Source organism: Conger conger, chromosome 1 (genome assembly GCF_963514075.1).
Source record: "Conger conger chromosome 1, fConCon1.1, whole genome shotgun sequence".
In the NCBI taxonomy this organism is placed as follows: Eukaryota; Metazoa; Chordata; class Actinopteri; order Anguilliformes; family Congridae; genus Conger; species Conger conger.
This window is the reverse complement of record NC_083760.1, coordinates 31,422,932-31,440,482: the sequence shown is the minus strand read 5'-3', so window position 1 is coordinate 31,440,482 and position 17,551 is coordinate 31,422,932. Positions and strand designations below refer to the sequence as shown.

The 17,551-nt window shown below is 40.0% G+C and overlaps 1 protein-coding gene across 2 annotated transcripts; it reads left to right on the top strand.

Moving 5' to 3' along the window:
* The first annotated feature begins 248 nt into the window (after positions 1 to 248).
* Positions 249 to 16,681, top strand: cln8 (CLN8 transmembrane ER and ERGIC protein). Of its 2 annotated transcripts, none has more exons than XM_061250128.1 (3): positions 249 to 299; positions 2,616 to 3,257; positions 11,936 to 16,681. In XM_061250128.1, the coding sequence occupies exons 2-3, from the start codon at positions 2,715 to 2,717 to the stop codon at positions 12,248 to 12,250; spliced, it is 858 nt and encodes a 285-aa protein (XP_061106112.1). In that variant the 5' UTR covers positions 249 to 299; positions 2,616 to 2,714; the 3' UTR covers positions 12,251 to 16,681. The 2 variants fall into 2 exon arrangements, with proteins under 2 accessions (XP_061106112.1, XP_061106104.1); XM_061250120.1 differs by lacking the exon at positions 249 to 299 and adding an exon at positions 1,702 to 1,861.
* The last annotated feature ends 870 nt before the right edge of the window (positions 16,682 to 17,551 follow it).

Sequence of the window (17,551 nt, the reverse complement as noted above, 5' to 3'; positions counted from 1 at the left end):
TGCCAGGGCTGTAGAATTTTATATTTGCTGGAGTCCTTATTCATGGTGTCTGTATCGTCGGGACGACGATTTAAAGAATGGGGGGGTAGAATGTGACAAGGCGAGTTAGACTCGCTGTTGTCCCTAATGGTGCAGTAATTGGGGTGGGGGAGTGGCACCGGCAGGACCTCATCTTTTGAACCAATCTCTTGGCTCCCTACCTTTTAAATGTTTTTCCTTTTGCTTCCTGTGATCTTTCTGATTGATTTCCTGTTTCCTGTCTCGTCCTCTCCTCATGTCTGCCTGCCTTACCATGAGAGGTAAGAGAACATCTATTCTGTTTTCCCCCTGATAGTGTTGCGTGGGTTAGGAACTTCGCAGATTAACACAATGCTTTGGTTGCAGCTTGCCGTCTGTTATCTGTTGGGTAATTCGTCGCGATTTAGCTGTGTCCCCTGATTTCGGTAGGTGGGCTATATTTCTATAGTTGTAATTACTTGACATTTATCGACAGTAATGTTATTTTCTTCTAATTCATTTATTAAGATGCGTCTGTTTGCGGAGTCTTCTCCGAAACACGGAAGTAACAACTCGCGCAACTTAGAATTCCATGGATTGTTTGGTAATGTACCGTTTTGCTGTATGTATATTCTGATTGGATTTTAATTATAAAATACCAGATTAACAGTGACTTTCTTCACTTTGTAGGTGCAATAGTCACTGCTGTTTTGCCTCGCTGTTTTATTTGAAGTTCGTTTGGTTGCGCTTATCAGGCGGGCGGAACCCGCCTGCTGTTGAGTACGTTCGCTAGTGTCCCGCATTGCACGTCTATAGACTAGTTGTTGGCCGGACGACCTAAGGTGCGCAGCGGCTGGTGCGCGTGGTGTGTAGCCTATATTAGACCTATATTAGATATTAGACCTATTGTACTTTTCTATTTTCTTTATTTTCATGTATTGAAGCAACTGGTATAGGTAGGCTGTAGTTAGGTTATTTCTTGGACTTTTAGGACTTGTCTCTTGTTGTATGGTGGGCTCGGTGCTGATTGGTGGCGGGGTTAGTCAATAGGGGTACCCTCCTCACGTGTTAGTGTGTAAGTGTTAATGGCACCTGAATCACATATAGTATCACCTTGTTTGTAGTAAGGCTTGCTGTGAGAGAGCACTGGGTTATAACTACACATTGGGAGCCCTGAAGGTGAGTATGCCCCATCCCATCAGCGTCGTCACCCACCATCCTTAAGCTTTACATCAGTCTATTTTATTCCTATTTATTCTGGTAAAATTGACATTCAAAATAAATATATTTTTATACGAATATGAGCTTTTGTCTTAACCTCATTATTGCCTTCCAGCAGAATTGATTTCATAAAGTAATTGTATTTAACTTAGACCACGTCTCTGTCTTATTGTCAAACTGTAGAGGGGGCCTCTGTTATATTGTGTGACTGGGCGTACTTTAGGTTGAACCTTACATCTATGCACCCGGTTACACTATGTTCGATCTGCACTTCGCAGCTCTTATCCAGAGCGACGTAAATGCAAAATGCCTCTAATGTAATGAATGTAACAGGAAGAGCTTGATTGTCGCGCGCATAAGGGTTAACTTTTATTTTGGCATATTTTATCCTGCATTGGGTGGTACTTCCCGTTTTCAGTCATCGCGACATATGACTCTTAGGAACGTCACGTGAGCAAATTAAAGTCACACGGTACCGAGTAATAGAATACAGCGATGTCTGTTTGAAATGAACAATTTCCATCTCGACTGTTTTATGGTTTCCCGGCTGTTATCGAGTGTAGTGTGTATTCTTTTCTTGCTACAAAACAACATCTTTGTTATGATCGGAGCAATGTGTTCGTTATTAAAGTTAATGAGAGGGGTGAGTAATATTTTTTTTCTGATATCTAGGTAGTTGGCTAACTTTAGGTGTTGTGGGCATGTACACGAAAACATGTTCGAATCTTCACTCTCGTTAAATGCGTTTTTGTTAACAACTTTGGTGTGGTGTGTAGAGGCATGCAAACTAATTTCAGTCTCAAGCTAGCTGAGCAATACCCAGAATTGCTCGACTTTCTGTTTTGTTTAATGCCGGCTAGACAACTGATCTATCTCATAAACATGGCTGGATGACAAATCATAGTTTGGCCGACTGTCGAGCTAGCTCTTATTGGCTTTGCTATTTGGAATAGTTTGCAAGGTGTGGGAACTGACCGCACCAATTTCGCTCGAAACCTGCTAGAGTGCAGAAATAGTTGGTACTGCTATGTCTTGGCATGTGGTTTGATCATCAGCATTTCAATTCTTTTTAATACATTTTTATTATATATTAATATATTATATATTATTATTGACACCTTTTTCCAAGGTGTCAATAATTCTGGACCTGACTGTACATGCATGCATTTACATGTACAGATGAATGCATAGAAACACATGTACATGCATATACGCCCCTTGTCTATCCGCATATAGGTACACAAATTGTATGCTTGTATAATATGCGGTCAAAAAAAAGCGAAATACGAATGTTTTAGAAAGTGTAGTCGCAGAAAGCAGGCAAGATCCATTCATGCATAGAGAGTTATCATCGAAAGTATATCGCTGGTTACAGTATTTGGTCTTGGTTCTTACAGGCCAGAGACTGGTGATCCATGGGAACGCGTGGTAGCAGGTCGTCAGATCTCCAGTTGAGACCCAGACTAACGTGACAAGACAACTGTAACCGTGCAGTAATGGCCTCTGGCCAGGACAGCCTGCCTCTGCCCCAAACCTCTGCCATGGACTACTCCCCCTGGGCCGTGCGTTTCCAGCTGATCAGCCTGGGCTTCGTCTTCTACAGCGGCGTCTTCCTCCTCTGCCACGTGCTCTCGGCCCGCTGCTTCCACACCTACCGATCCCTGCAGGCCAAGGAGAAGGTGTTCTGGGACCTGGCGGCAACCCGGGCCGTGTTCGGGGTCCAGAGTGCAGTGGCCGGTCTGCGGGCCCTGACCGAGGACGGTGCCCTGGGGGCAGACAAGGTGGCCGGCCAAGAAGGCTGGTCCTGGTTCGCCATCTTGACAGCCACCGGCTTCTTCTTCTTCGAGAACGTTGCGCTGCACGCTTCCAGCTTGGCCTTCCGGTCCTTCGACCTGCCCCTGGCCACCCACCACTTCTTCGCTTTGTCAGGGTTTGCCGGGGCGGTGGTGTGGGACTCTTTGGGCCACTTCCTACCCATGGTGACCCTGCTCCTTGAGATGAGCACTCCCTTCACCTGCATATCCTGGATGCTTCTTAAGGTATGCTTGAGTTTTTGAGTCCCATACTCTGAATCTTCAAAGCCACGGTATGTTTGCTTTTATTTGAGCGATCGAGTAAACTCACCTCAACCTGGTTTTTCTTATTATATCATTTTGTTTCATTGATTTTCAATAAATGTTAATTACATATTAATTACAAACTACATGTCCATACCAAATAATGTATAACACTTTATTACAACGTTTATTTTCTACCATCCATACATGCTTCGTATGCTATAAACTAATGTCACTTGTACGTCGTGAACATACATACATAGTCATACATGCACATACCCCTATATACAAATATACACAATACATACACTCACTAAGCACTTTATTAGGAACACCAGTACCCCTACTTATTCATGCGATTATCTAATCAGCCAATCATGTGGCAGCAGTGCAATGCATACAATCATGCAGATACTAGTCAGGAGCTTCAGTTAATGTTCACATTAACCATCAGAATGGGGAAAAATGTCATCTCAGTGATTTCGACCTTGGCATGATTGTTGGTGCCAGACATTTTGAGTATTTCTGTAACTGCTGATCCCCTGAGATTTTCACACACGAAAGTCTCTAAGAAAACAGTTTACTGTACAAAAAACAAAAAACATCCTGTGAGCGGCAGTAGTGCGGATGGAAACTCCTTGTTGATGAGAGAGGTCAACAGAGACTGGCTACACTGGTTTGAGCAGACAGAAAGGCTACTTTAACTTGGATAAGCACTAATAACAATTGTTGTGTGCAGAAAATGCACAACATGTTGAACCTTGAGGAGGATGGGCTACAACAACAGAAGACCACTTCTGTCAGCCAAGAACAGAAAGCTGAGGCTGCAGTGGGCGCAGGCTCACCAAAACTAGATGAAGAAAAATGTAGCCTGGTCTGATCAATCTCTATCTGCTGAGGCATACAGATGGTAGGGTCAGAGTTGTCAACTTCTTGTGGAATCCATGCCACAAAGAACTGAGGCTGTTTTGAGAGCAAAGGGAGGCCCTACCCAGTATTAGTAATAATAAAGTGCTCAGTGAGTTTCCATGCATACACACACTTACACCGATATGTACACCCCCCCATACATCCACACACGTGAAATAGAGGATAGGAGGAAACCTCAAATGAACATATACACAAACATATACACAAATAAAAATTACTAACAATTATTAACAATAAATTTAAAAAATAGACGCTGACGGTACTCAAACAATCACCAATGCATCCAGAAATACAACAACACACCAACAAACAAACCAAAAAAGTAAGCCAAGTAAATTATCTACACCATGTGCACTCCAGTTCAGAAACACCACAGCCATTAATTATGAATAATGCTTCATTAATGCATTTCACATTTTGTCCTGGTTTTTCAGGATAAGTTGGTTGCTGATTTAAAGATGAAAGCAAAAACAAGCAGACCTACATACCCCTGAAAAGAGTGCTTTCAAGGTTCAGTCACCTTGCAAGACCTTCTCTTTTTTGCACTGTGCATATCTTTATCTTTAGTACTATTTGTGAAAATTGATTAAGTTGCCTCTAACCTACAGTACCAAGGCCTTTAAGGCAGCCTTGCTGTCACCTTAAGAAGCTTTTAACGTATGAAGTTTGATTAATAAAGTTTTCAATTGAATTCAGCCACTGTTGAAATTTATTTAAAATATGTTCTATATATTATAACTATAAGAGATTTTGATTAGCCGCCTTTGCTTGGGCTTTTATGATGAGAACTGATGTAGCATTTACAGGTCCCTTTCTTTCATAGGTTTTACAGTAACCCTAAACATTGTCATTTTTAAGGTCATATAGTGTAAATTGATGATCTGAATCAAAGTTACCATGCAACAAATACAAGTAGTCTCTTTTCATATTACATTAATGGCATTTGGCAGACGCTCGTATCCAGAGTCTGGCAGTAAAAATTCAGCATTGTTAAGACGCTTCTCTTCATTTGTTCATGTGCCTCGTGACTCTGAAAGTAACGTGCCATCCGTTGTGTAAGGTGTGATTCATGATGCCCATGCAGGTATCTGTGACAATGAGAGGTTTCACAAGCTTGACTGTGTAATTGGCTGCTTTCCATAGCTAGGGTTAGTAGCCTCATTGTTTGCATCTTGTTGAAGTCATACTGAATCTTTTTGTATTATTACTATTTATCTCTGGCCCCAAGGGATTTTATGAATTCCTGCCTGTGGAAGAGAAAGTGTTCCAGTTTTGCCCCTGGTGTGAATCACCAAAGGTTCCAGGGAAATTACATTTTTACATCATTTTAATGGCTATATTCACAGAGTAAAAGCCACAAAGCAGACCTCATTTAAAGGTGGAGGAGTAATTAAACACTTCATTTAAAGCCATTTAGTCAATCTCTAATCACCCCTAAATCAGCCATAAAATAGACTTTAAAAATGTTTTTGTACCATGACATGAAAAGATTCAGATGAAACTCCCTCTTTTGTGGTTCTTATTTATTCTTTCATAAGAAATAAGGTATGTGTATGTATGCATGCAAAATAAATAGTTGAAACATGCCAAGTTCCTACATTTCATTAATGGCATTTGGCAGACGCTCTTATCCAGAGCGACATACAGTTGATTAGACTAAGCAGGAGACAATCCTCCCCTGGAGCAATGCAGGGTTAAGGGCCTTGCTCAAGGGCCCAATGGCTGTGTGGCTCTTATTGTGGCTACACCGGGGATCAAACCACCGACCTTGCGGGTCCCAGTCACCACTACGCTACAGGCCAAGCCAAGTAAAGTAGAACAGTAAGAAAATTGAGCAAACTTTCGTTTCCTGTTCAAGACCTATTTTCGGTTCATTGCGCTGTTTGTACTGCCGGATGTACATGCTGAGCCGTTGAGTTTCTGGGTTTTATTCTCGGTCATTGAATCAAAGAATGATTTATCTGGGTAAAGTTAATAATTGGGCAGTTCCACAGTAATGCCAACCTGAGCATGAAACAATAACGTTACTTAATTCCCAATTAAACTTATGTTGATTTTATTAAGCAGTTGATTGTGATCATTTTGAAATCTGATAAAAATGTAAGCAAACAACAGGAAAATGCTATTTACTATTGAAATCAATGCTATTTGGTGGCCATCTTGAAACCATTCAAAACCATCGCAAATGGTTTTCTTAATGTCAAAATTGACATTCAGAACCATTTCAGATGACAACAAATGTGTTATGATAAAATTAGATTCAGAAGTAGATTGTCAAAAAAAAAAAGAAGTCCATTACATCCAAGACGAAAATTCCTATTTTTATGTTTTATGTTTTAGGTACTGGCTCAACAGTATTCTTAAAATTTTCTTTTTTGGCCTTTCCCCTCAGCAAAGTTGGGGCTATGATAATATGCATTAACATTGTGTATCATGTAAGAAGAGTAATTTTTCTGAGGAATTTTGTTTGTCTTTTTATGTCCAAATGTCCCATCCGTAACCCTGGAATTGCCCATTTGTTTTTCAAATGCCCGGAGAGAATGGAGCAATCATGTACCTTTTAAAAGAGTGAGGTTTGTAGAAAGAAATTGGAATTAAGCACTCACTGAAGGTCAAAGTTCATATTTGGAGGCAGGGTTGGAATTGGTGATCAGGGTTAGCCCCAATATTCTCTTAAATTGTTAGGTCAAGGAGCACATGACCATTTAATCTAATTTAGCCCCCTCATTCAATTTAGCTATTACACTCATAGCTAACAAAGTGCTCTCCAAGCGTTTTATAACCCAGTGGTAAGTTCCTGTAGCATCCTTCCTGTTTAACCTTGTGTTCTGTTCAGTTTTTGGACCGGTTGCTACTGTTCACAGGGTCAAATTGACCCAGAACATTATTGGGATTTTAAAGCAATACATAAATAATAATCGTGTCGAAATACTTTTCAAATATTGCATTTATCTCATTCCCAAACAATATAGATATATGGTTAAAGCCTACTAATAAACTCTGCTAGATCACATTTAACAATTATAGTGCCATTTGTTTTTTGTGAAAAAGTTCATGGAAAAAATCCACGATAATGAAGAAACAAGGTTTTCATGACTATTGATGATTATTATTTTGACCTGTAACACAAAATAAGAACCAAATGTAACCGTTTTCTTCACTCACTATGACATAGATCTCCCATAAATATCAAATCAAAAATAATTCTGAAATGAAACTGGGTGTGCATGTGCATGTGTATACCTGCTTGCACTGGTTGAAACCGGACACTGTGTGTGTCTACACACCACACGATGGACAGAATTTCAGTATATTACTTTGTGCATGTGGTCTGTGTTTTTGTGTCTTCTGATCTTCTAATCACATTGATGGATTATGGAAGTGACCCACAGACTTGTCCCTCCCCAAATATGTGTGTGAATTTGTGTGCATGTGTGTGTGCTTGATATCCACAGAGAAATGAAGAGGTTATTTTGAAAATAAATATGTTGAGGGAATCCTTATGGACCAGGAGTAAGGGGGTGGGCATGAGGTGGGTCACTAGGCCTGTAACATGGTGGAAAGGGCTGTGTGTCCAATTCCTGAAATATGCTGAAATTTGATTCATAGAAAGGCAACAAAAATATATGTATGCATAGGTGTAAGTATTCATGTACATGTACAGTGACCACCATAATTCATTGGGCAGTGAATTGTTTTTTGGCATTTTGGTTCTGTAGCACTGAGTTTGAAAGGATACAATGAGGTTGAAGTGCAGGTATTTTAATCCATATTGGATTAACAATTTAGAAATTAGAGCCCCTTTTGTTACATGGTCCCCCCATTTTAAGGTACTGCCAGTACTCGTTTTGCATTTGCGTCATTACTGAATGCAGAAGAGAGCTGTTGATGTCTAGTCTTGATTCTAGACTTTGCAATTGTCTTTGGAGCCATCATAAGGAAATGAAAATCAATCAATCAGGAACATTGCAAAAACCCTGGGCATGCCCAAGTCAAATGTTTGGTTAATTATTAACAACAAAAAACAACTGATGAGCTCAATTATGTCAAGAGATCCAATAGACTACTGTAGAGGAAGACCACTGTAGTGGATGACCAGAGAATATGCCCTCAACAGATCGAAAACACTATCTTGGATGCTGGTGTAGATGTGTCAAAGTCTAGCTTACATAGAAGACTACACCAGCAGGACTACAGACGGTACACTGCATGCCTGTAAACCCCTGATAAGCCTGAAGAACAGAAAGACGAGATTGCAGGTTGCTAATATTTTCTCTGCTAAAATAAAACCAAATGCCTCCAAACTTATTGGACAGCATTTCATTGTGCCATCAAGATGATGACCCGAAATGTACTGCTAGAGCGACAAAGGGGTTTTTGACGGCCAAAAAGTGGAAAATCCTTGGATATGAATCCAATTGAACATGCATTTTACATGCTGAAGAGGAGACTGAAAGCAAAAATTCCCTGAAACAAGCAGGAACTGAAGTTGGCGGGAGTACAGGCCTGGCCAGGGAAGATACCCAGCGTCTGGTGATGTCTATTCGTTGCAGACTTCAAGCAGTCATTGCATGCAAAATATATGCGACCAAGTATTAAAAATGATTGCTTTATTCTATATTATGTTAAACTGTCCAATATATTTTGATGCCCGAAAATGGGGGGACTACATACAAACGGTTCTATCATTTCTAAACAGTTCATCCAATATGGATGAAAATACCCTCAAATTAAATCTGACAGTCTGCACTTCAACCTCGTTGTAATTGTATCTTTTTAAACGCAAAGTGCTAGAGTACAGAACCAAGAAACAAAAACGGTTTTCAACTACAGGTTCCACCCTTTCATTATTCCCGGGTCAAATTGACCTTGTAAAACCCCACGCTAACCCAATGACGGAATTTAGTGGGGGCCGAAGGGGGTTTTGCGTGCTTGTCCTTCTGGCGTTGCTGGGAGAACATTAGTAGGGTTAATTATTATCCTCCGTACAAGAACAGAGCACAATTATATTAAGAATATACTGGGTCCGTTGCCATGGGTTGGATATGGATTGACCTGCCCCATATCCCGCTTACAGCTGGCCAGAAACGGATCAGTACAATAGTCTCTGTTCTCAAACGGGGCTGTATTGTACGCTTAGTGGTTACTATAGTTTTACTCATTTATCTGACTCCATTTAAAATATAATTTAGAAATTTGGGTTTGCAACTTACGCGGACCTCGGGAGTGATTACATTCGACTTGTACCTGCGCCACCATTACTCAATAGATGCTCCCGGGATTAGCATTACTGCTGAAATCTCAGTTCGGTGGAGAACTCAGAGGCTGAGGGTCCAGTCAACACAATACATGCAAACCTGCCATGATAGTTGCGAGCCCAGGTCGGCGTAGCATTAACTGGGCTCCTTAGAGCTAATTTGGCAGGAACCAGCGCCGTAACGCCCAAGGGTTCCCTTCGCACCAAATCACAAGAGCCGTGCGTCCCCCGACCCTTTAAGGGACAGAAATTGCTGGCCTCACAGCTTAGAACTACCACAGGTGTACCGCCCCGCCGATCGGTCGGTCTTTGGCCACCATTTCCCCCTGAGTATTCAGTTGAAATTTAGGCTGAAAAGGTACAAGATGAATTAGAGTCATGGAGATCACGCAAGTTACAAACAAAATAGTTTATTCGCAGACAGGTAGGTTATTAGCTTTAGAATATCACAATCAATTACAAAATACACAAATTAAGAATAGAGAGAGTAAATAATCATACCTAGCCTGCTTGGACTACACACAAACACAGAGTATAGTGTAGAAAGTCGAATACGATCTTCCGCTGCTACACATACATACATACATACCCAAGACATGTTGTGTGGGAAGTCGAATACGATCTTCCCGATACTTACATATACATGCAATGTGCTGTGTGGGAAGTCGAATACGAATACAATCTTCCCAGATTGGTCTGTCTCCCTTGCTTTTATGCCAAATCATACGTTTGGAACCAGGCGGCAGTGCCCTAAATCAACCTGGAGGGGTGGTCAAATCTGGAATTTAGACCCCCACCGTTGGGGGTTGTTAGTAGGGAAAATGAGATGATTACCAAGAGAGGACGTGTAGGTTTTCCCTTGAGTTATTGAAACTATGGTTTATTAAAATCCATTTGGTATGAAATGTATCTCATCCGATTCCTTGATTTTACCAGATCACATCCATACCAAACAGATTACCCTTATGTTTTATTATGTTGCAGTTATCATGAAACTTCCCTCCTGATTATCCATTTTACATGCAATCCCTGTTACCATTACATAAGACTTAATGCAATAATACAGGGATTACATAGGCAATGTTTTCAAGGTGTTACCGGGTATATTTACTATCTTAATAGCAGTTTTGAATATTTAATCTAGGAGAGCAGTCACCGGTGTAATGACAGCGGTGCCCAAATGAGGGCACTGTGGCATTGTCCGGAGTCTTCCCCCTTGAAAGTGACCAGGTATGGGGTCACAGGGAGGTCACCAATGTTCGGGAGGATTCTTTTCCCATGACCCAACTGGCCTTGGACCACTCATACATCTTAACTCCCCAACAGGTAGTCTAAACAACATTGAAACCCCAGCTCTCAGGCCCGTCACAAATGACAGCCCTTCCTGACCTTAACCACTATGCTACAGGCCGCCCCATCATATCTATGAATGCTGTAGTTGGGAGTTTTCATGATAACTGCATTATGCGGTAAATATTTATTTACCGCATAATGCAGTTATCATGAGTTTTCATGATAACTGCATTATAAATATTTTGTAAATATTTATTTGTGCCTCTCATGGTAATATACCTTTTGGATAAACCTGATTTGGGTGAATGAAAGGAAAGAAGACACAACCCCAGATTGCTTGGTTTCTTCTCCTTATCTCCGAAATCCAGGCCTTAGTTCTTGACCCTAAAAGTGAGTCACCCATCTATAATTTACAGCCAGGCCCACCAGGCAGGGGGCTAAAACACATGGCTTCTACGGAGACAGCTTTTGTCCAGTTTCCCCTCGGCTCCTGAATGGTTATGATATCAACGGTAGACTGTTACAAAAACTAGACCATTACACCAGTCGCACTGAACCAATCAGAATAACACCAAACATTACTATATTCTGACCTGGGATTATCATGAAACATCTTTATAAAATCTCCAATATTCGTGTGCTCTTAACCTGTCAGAATGTGAGAAAAGGGGGGCCCCCAGGGCCCAAGAAGGCGCCTCTAAGAATCCTTCTCTAGCTCTCCCCCACAGGCATGTGTGCCAACGGTGGGGGCTAACAATGTATGCTCCAGGAGGGGGAAGTCAGCAAGCTGACCAGCGCATGAGACCAAATGTTACTTATGACTGACTTACAACCTGAACATCGGATCAGGGATGTATATTTGTGGCATGGGTACTCAATTGTTTTTTTCAGGTTTTATTTTTATTTATTGGTTTTTTTTATATATATATACATGTTCTTCACAGAAAATAAGGCAAGGCCATGCAGTTTCAGGTTAAAAATAAATTTCAGTATCACTTTACTTTAAAATTTAAAACGGGTCCCTTTGACATGAACACCACATGAGGGTTAAACCTGAATAACAAATGACGCCTTTGTACTTTTGTGTGACTCTTGGCAGAAAACCACTTCTGCATTTTGTTTTCTATTTGCCAAAGATGTAGTTCCCCCAATGACTTGTGTCCTGTGTCTCCCGCTTCAGGCCGGCTGGGCCCGCTCGCTCTTCTGGAAGGCCAACCAGTGGGTGATGATCCACATGTTTCATTGCCGCATGGTGCTGACCTACTACATGTGGTGGGTGAGCTGGTGCCATTGGGATGCCATAAACCTGCAGGTGGCGCTCCCACAACGTCTCCTCTTCTTCTCCGGCCTGGCGCTCCTCACCCTTCTCATCAACCCCATCTGGACCCACAAGAAGACCATGCAGCTGCTCAACCCCGTGGACTGGAACTTCGGCAACAAGCTGGCGCCACGAGAGGCTCCGGCTGTGGACGGCAACAAACCGCACAACAACTAACCTGGAAGGGAGTGGCACAGAAGGGGGCTCGGTCTGGACAGAGGTCAAAGGTCACAGGGTCGCAGTGAAGCACTTTTACTAACACTTTGAATGATGGCCTGCAAGTTGCATGATTCTGAGGATTTTCAGGTGAGCATGGACATTGTATCACATACACTGAGCACTTTATTAGGTATTTTTTAAAGTTATTCTGCTGTTGTAGCCTATCCACTTAAGAGGTTTGACGCGTTGTGTGTTCAGAGATGCTCTTCAGCATACCACTGTTGTAATGTGTGCTTATTTGCATTACTGTCACCTTCCTGTCAGCTTTGACCAGTCTGGCCCTTCTCCACTGACCTCTCTCATTGACAAGGCATAACTGCCCGCAGAACTGCTGCTCACTGGATGTTTTTTTGTTTTTTGCTCCATTCTCTGCAAACCTTAGAGTCTGTTGTGCATGAAGATCCCTGGAGATCAGCAGTTCGAGATTCTAACCACCCTGTCTGGCAACAATCATTCCATGGTCAAAGTCACTTGGATCACATTTCTTCCCTATTCTGACATTTGGTCTGAAAAACAACTGAACCTCTTGACCATGTCTGGATGCTTTTTTTTGCATTTAGTTGCTGCCACATGATTGGCTGATTAAATATTTGCATTAACAAGCTGGTGTACAGGTCTACCTAGTAAAGTGCTCAGTAAGTGTATATCATTATATTATTACATTTTTTTGTAAAGTCTTACTTCAAAGCGTTATCTGTTTTACAAATTCACCCTTGACCTCCTGTGTACTCAACTCAACTTTTGTGTGGAATTTAGTTTTTAAATGTACTCTTCGAAAAAATGGTATATGTCCATGTGTAATTAAAGGAAGAGAACAGGAAGTAATTTCTGCCATGACCTTTGGAAAGACCAAGAGTGGTCTTTTGGTCTTTCTGGAATGAGGTGTTGGCTGGTTGGAATGCCTGAGGCCATAGCTGCTTGACTTTGGTATTTGGGAAAGTTACATTGTTTTTCTGCACCAGGATTCCACATTGGCTGTATATTGTAGGCACAATGTAGATGGTATAATGTATAGGGCGGCCTGTAGCGTAGTGGTTAAGGTACATGACTGGGACCCGCAAGGTCGTGGATAAAAGTCTCAGCCAAATGACATGTAATGTAATGTAATGTATAGGGGAAATGGACTGTCGATGTTCACAGCATGCTACTACCTGTCTCCTCCCAGCCTTCTCTGCTTGGTCTAACACAAACATCGAGTAAGATGAAATGGCCACAATTAACCAGAAAGTTTTCGTTGAATATATAGAGGAAGCAGTCATGGTAACTTTGAGGTATTAAGTAGTTCCAGTTTAGCCATTTTAAATGCTGGGCATGTGCATTTCCTGCCCTGTGTTCCCAGGGCAGGTTAACTCTGGTCCTGGCGTGCCAGTGTGTATGCACGTTTTTGTTTCCACCAATTACCTTGGCTAAATGAGTGAATTGGCTACATAGACTAATACTGGTTCATTCATAGATTGCTGTAAAATGTCCACATTTCCAATCTTTTAGGCAGTTGCACATTGGATTTGATAATATATTAAAATAAATATTTACTTTACATTTGGGGGGAGGAAAAGTACAGTTTTTTTTTTTTTCAGTTTCAACTGGAGCGTATTGATAATAATTCTGTAAGTGTAAACAAATATTTTCATGTGCAATCTTTTATTTTTTGGTGAGCTTTACTCAGCGAGGCACTGCAGAGGTTTTCCACTGACCAGTACCTTCACTCTATAAGTTTGCTGATTCAGTTTCCCAAATTTCTAGCTTGGCCCTTGGTCATATACTCAGTTTTAATATCCCTTCTCTTGTCTTGTTTTCTTCATCCCTCGTAGGTTTAGTGTGGTTCGATTTGCGGTCAGAATATGGAAGGTATCCTTCCATAAACCTGACTCATAGCAGCGCAAAGAAGTGCCTCATATCTCATGAGATATTGTTTAAGTCAAACTATTCTTGTAATTAGAAGAAAAAAGAAAAAGGAAAAACATATATTCTTTTTACATTATCACTGTTCGAAATGCTCTGAATTGCATTTAAATTGTTCTTCATGAAGAATATTTTGGAAGAGCATGTCATTTTTCCCCCTAATAATTGAAAATGGTTTAAATGTATAAAAATAAGCTTAGCATGCTGTGCTGTGTACTTCAGAGAAAGTAAACCCCCGCAGGCCAGCTGCAAATCAATCACAATCACAGTTCTAATTACAATGTTCCCAATGGGTTAAGATTGAAGTTGTGTTCAGATGAAAGTAAAGTGCAGTGGGGCTTTTTCTGGAGAGCAAACTCGTTGCTTACAAACCAGGAACTTTAACTTTTCGTTTTTTTTAAAACAAAACCAGACAACGACCCTCTATCATAAATTTAATGAGTGCTAGAAAAATGGAAAGCAAATCCTTGAACAGTGTTGCTTTTACATGGTGGTCATTCTCTGTCGAATAGTGGTCCTATAAGCAACTTCAATTTCTGTATTTGTGGTCCAATTTTCAATCCAAACCTTGTTTTCTGGCATAACCACACAATAGTAATCTGCCTGTAAAAGTGAATGAAAATGTTGGAATTACAGTTGAGGCAGTTGAGAAACTGGTGCATGTCTTTGGTTTGCCCAAACAAAGCTAATGAAATCGCAGATCCCAACCATTAGAAATATAGATAATAACAGTATTAATAATAATAAAGTATTCTTGAGTGTCGAGGGGATTTTCACAAAACTAATATGTAGTTTTATGCCCCAGTTCTGCTGGGGTTAAGTTTTACTCATGAAATCATGACATAAATTTGGCCATGATATGAATAGCGAAAATGTAATTCATTTCATGGGAATGGTTTTTCATCAAAATTACATTTCAATGGTTCAGTTAAGGTGAGGCTGTAAATCAGAGAAGTTTGCAGGTCCATCTTTAGAAACCCTACCTGTACATATGCATCTGTGACGTGGAGAGATTAGCTTGCTTGAGTGAGATAAATCTTGAAAAATGACTTTAGCCCCACCTATTGGTGTGGTGTAGTATAACATGAGGTGTCTTTTTTATTGCATATTCTTTTTCAATAATCAAAAATACCCTATTTATCAATTTGGTTTAAATATGTGAATAAATAAAGTATGCATCCCTCAAAAAGCAATAACATTTGGTATTATATGTAACATTTGATCTGCAATCTGAAGTTAAGTGGAACTGTTGGGATTTGAATGGGAGACGAAAGAACTGGGGCCAAATTCCAAACGCATTGCATTGTGCAACACATAGAAATATGTTTGTTAATGGTTGAGAGTACTGTATTCTTCACAAACTCAGGTGTGTGAGTGCTTGTATCAATGGCAAGTTCCCTGTATATGGTCGGGTCTCACATACTTTGGCATATATTCAATAAGTGTACTCCAACTATGCTTGGAATTGCCAGAAGTCCTTGCTAATGCAACACTGCTTATTTGCAATGAGGGAAAAAAAATGCTATTGAGAATTTTGGTACATGATTTAGTCGGTTATCTTATTTTGTCAGCACATATACCTAACACGCATATATACACCCTAAAAGATTTCAGATTATATTGACGGCTTCTTTTGAAACGTGTCAGGAAAAAATATGGAGGGGATAGTGATGGAAAAGTCAAATACAATCAATTTTCTACAAACTGCAAATGTATGTACTTCATGATACATTCTGGTAGTATATTCCTCACACAGGTTATGGTGTTTGTCTGCAGAGTGAGTCCATTAGGTCTGTGATCTATGAAAGGTTTCATGAAGATTCAGTTTATTAATAGTATTAATATTCATGTTGTTTTAGATTTACATGTATGTAATTGCCATAAGTGCCATTTGCCAAAGTGTTACAGAAACAATACCAGTCTATTTCCAGTGATATTTTTCATATATTTTCAAGTTTTGTTGATATTTGAAACTGACAGTTCATCATTATGTTGGTTGTTGCTTTATGACATGATCTAAATGGTATTGACTGCTAAAAGATCTATAGAATTTGTATGTCTGGTTTTCCACATTTCTGCTTTTTACACTGTTTCTAATTCTCACAGCATGGACTGTGGAAGTTCAAACAATAATTTGATGTGCAGTGAAACGCTATTGGGATTGTTACTGATAATTCGATTTTTAAAGTTTCTGCAACTGTTTGAAAGCTATTCCTATGAGTGTTTCCTTTGAGTGTTTTGGACCTTTTTTATTATTAGGTACTAAAAAATACACCTTTCCTTCATTTTAATTAATTCAAATTGTCCATATTGTGAAATGATGCCTATGGCTATGAGACATTCATTTTTTGCGGTTTAAACTTGAAAGGACATGGTTGCACCAAATATGTTAGATAAACCATTTATTTTGGTGCAAAGTCTGCAAATTTCTAATCTGTTTTGTGAATGACTAATAAATGTCTTTAACAGCTTTATGTAACATTCAAACTTTGCATGTGTCCTGTTTCATTGAAAGAATTTGATCTTGATTTATTGAGTCTTGTTTGCAAAATGCCATTAGTATAAGATACCAGTCCATGTCATTAGTATAAGATACCTGTGACTTGTATGGTCAATGTTCCAATGAGCAGTGTACAGTATGTTCCTTTTATTTTACTGATGTATGACATTACATGTATATACCAGGGTATGTTTTTATCACACTCCGAAACAGTTAAGGGAACACCCTTATGCGTGTACACCAATTACCAATACCAAAACGATAAGACCCAATGAACAGGTTATTTTGTTTAAGTTGATGAAGGATGTATGCAGTAATTGATCAAATCCTGTTTAAAAAGTGGAATGTTCCACAGTGGCTATACTGGTAACTGCAATCGGACTCTTCCATTTAGATTATAGGGGTATTACAGGATTTTTTTATTTGGGAAAGTTATAAGTGTTATATACATGCAAACAAAACCCACTGGTGTACCAAAGCTGCATATTTCTAGAAAGGTTGATTTAGGATATTTAAGGAACTTCAACATATCTGTAGAGGTCAGGTGAAATTTCTGACTGGTTTCCAGGCTGGCCAAAAATGACCACATTTTCCATGGGCCATATCTCAGCTAATGTTATTGGCAACGTGTTTATCTTTACACAGTGAGAGTGTTCTCTGATGACTCGTTTACAAATAAAATGTCACTGAAAATATGTTTATTTTTGGAGATATGATACCCAAAATTGGTCCCCAGTGGGAAAAAAGTGCATTTATAGCGACAAAAATGTTTTTTTGTCGCTACAATCTCCAAAATGAAAGTCTGCAATGTATTTTGAGGCCAGATATGAATTATACATGCAAGTTTTCTCTAGCTA

Coding starts and splice junctions, on each gene's coding strand:
- cln8 (XM_061250128.1), top strand. CDS start 2,715: ATGGCCTCTGGCCAGGACAGCCTGCCTCTGCCCCAAACCTCTGCCATG. Junction 3,258..11,935: donor TATCCTGGATGCTTCTTAAG/GTATGCTTGAGT, acceptor CTCCCGCTTCAG/GCCGGCTGGGCCCGCTCGCT.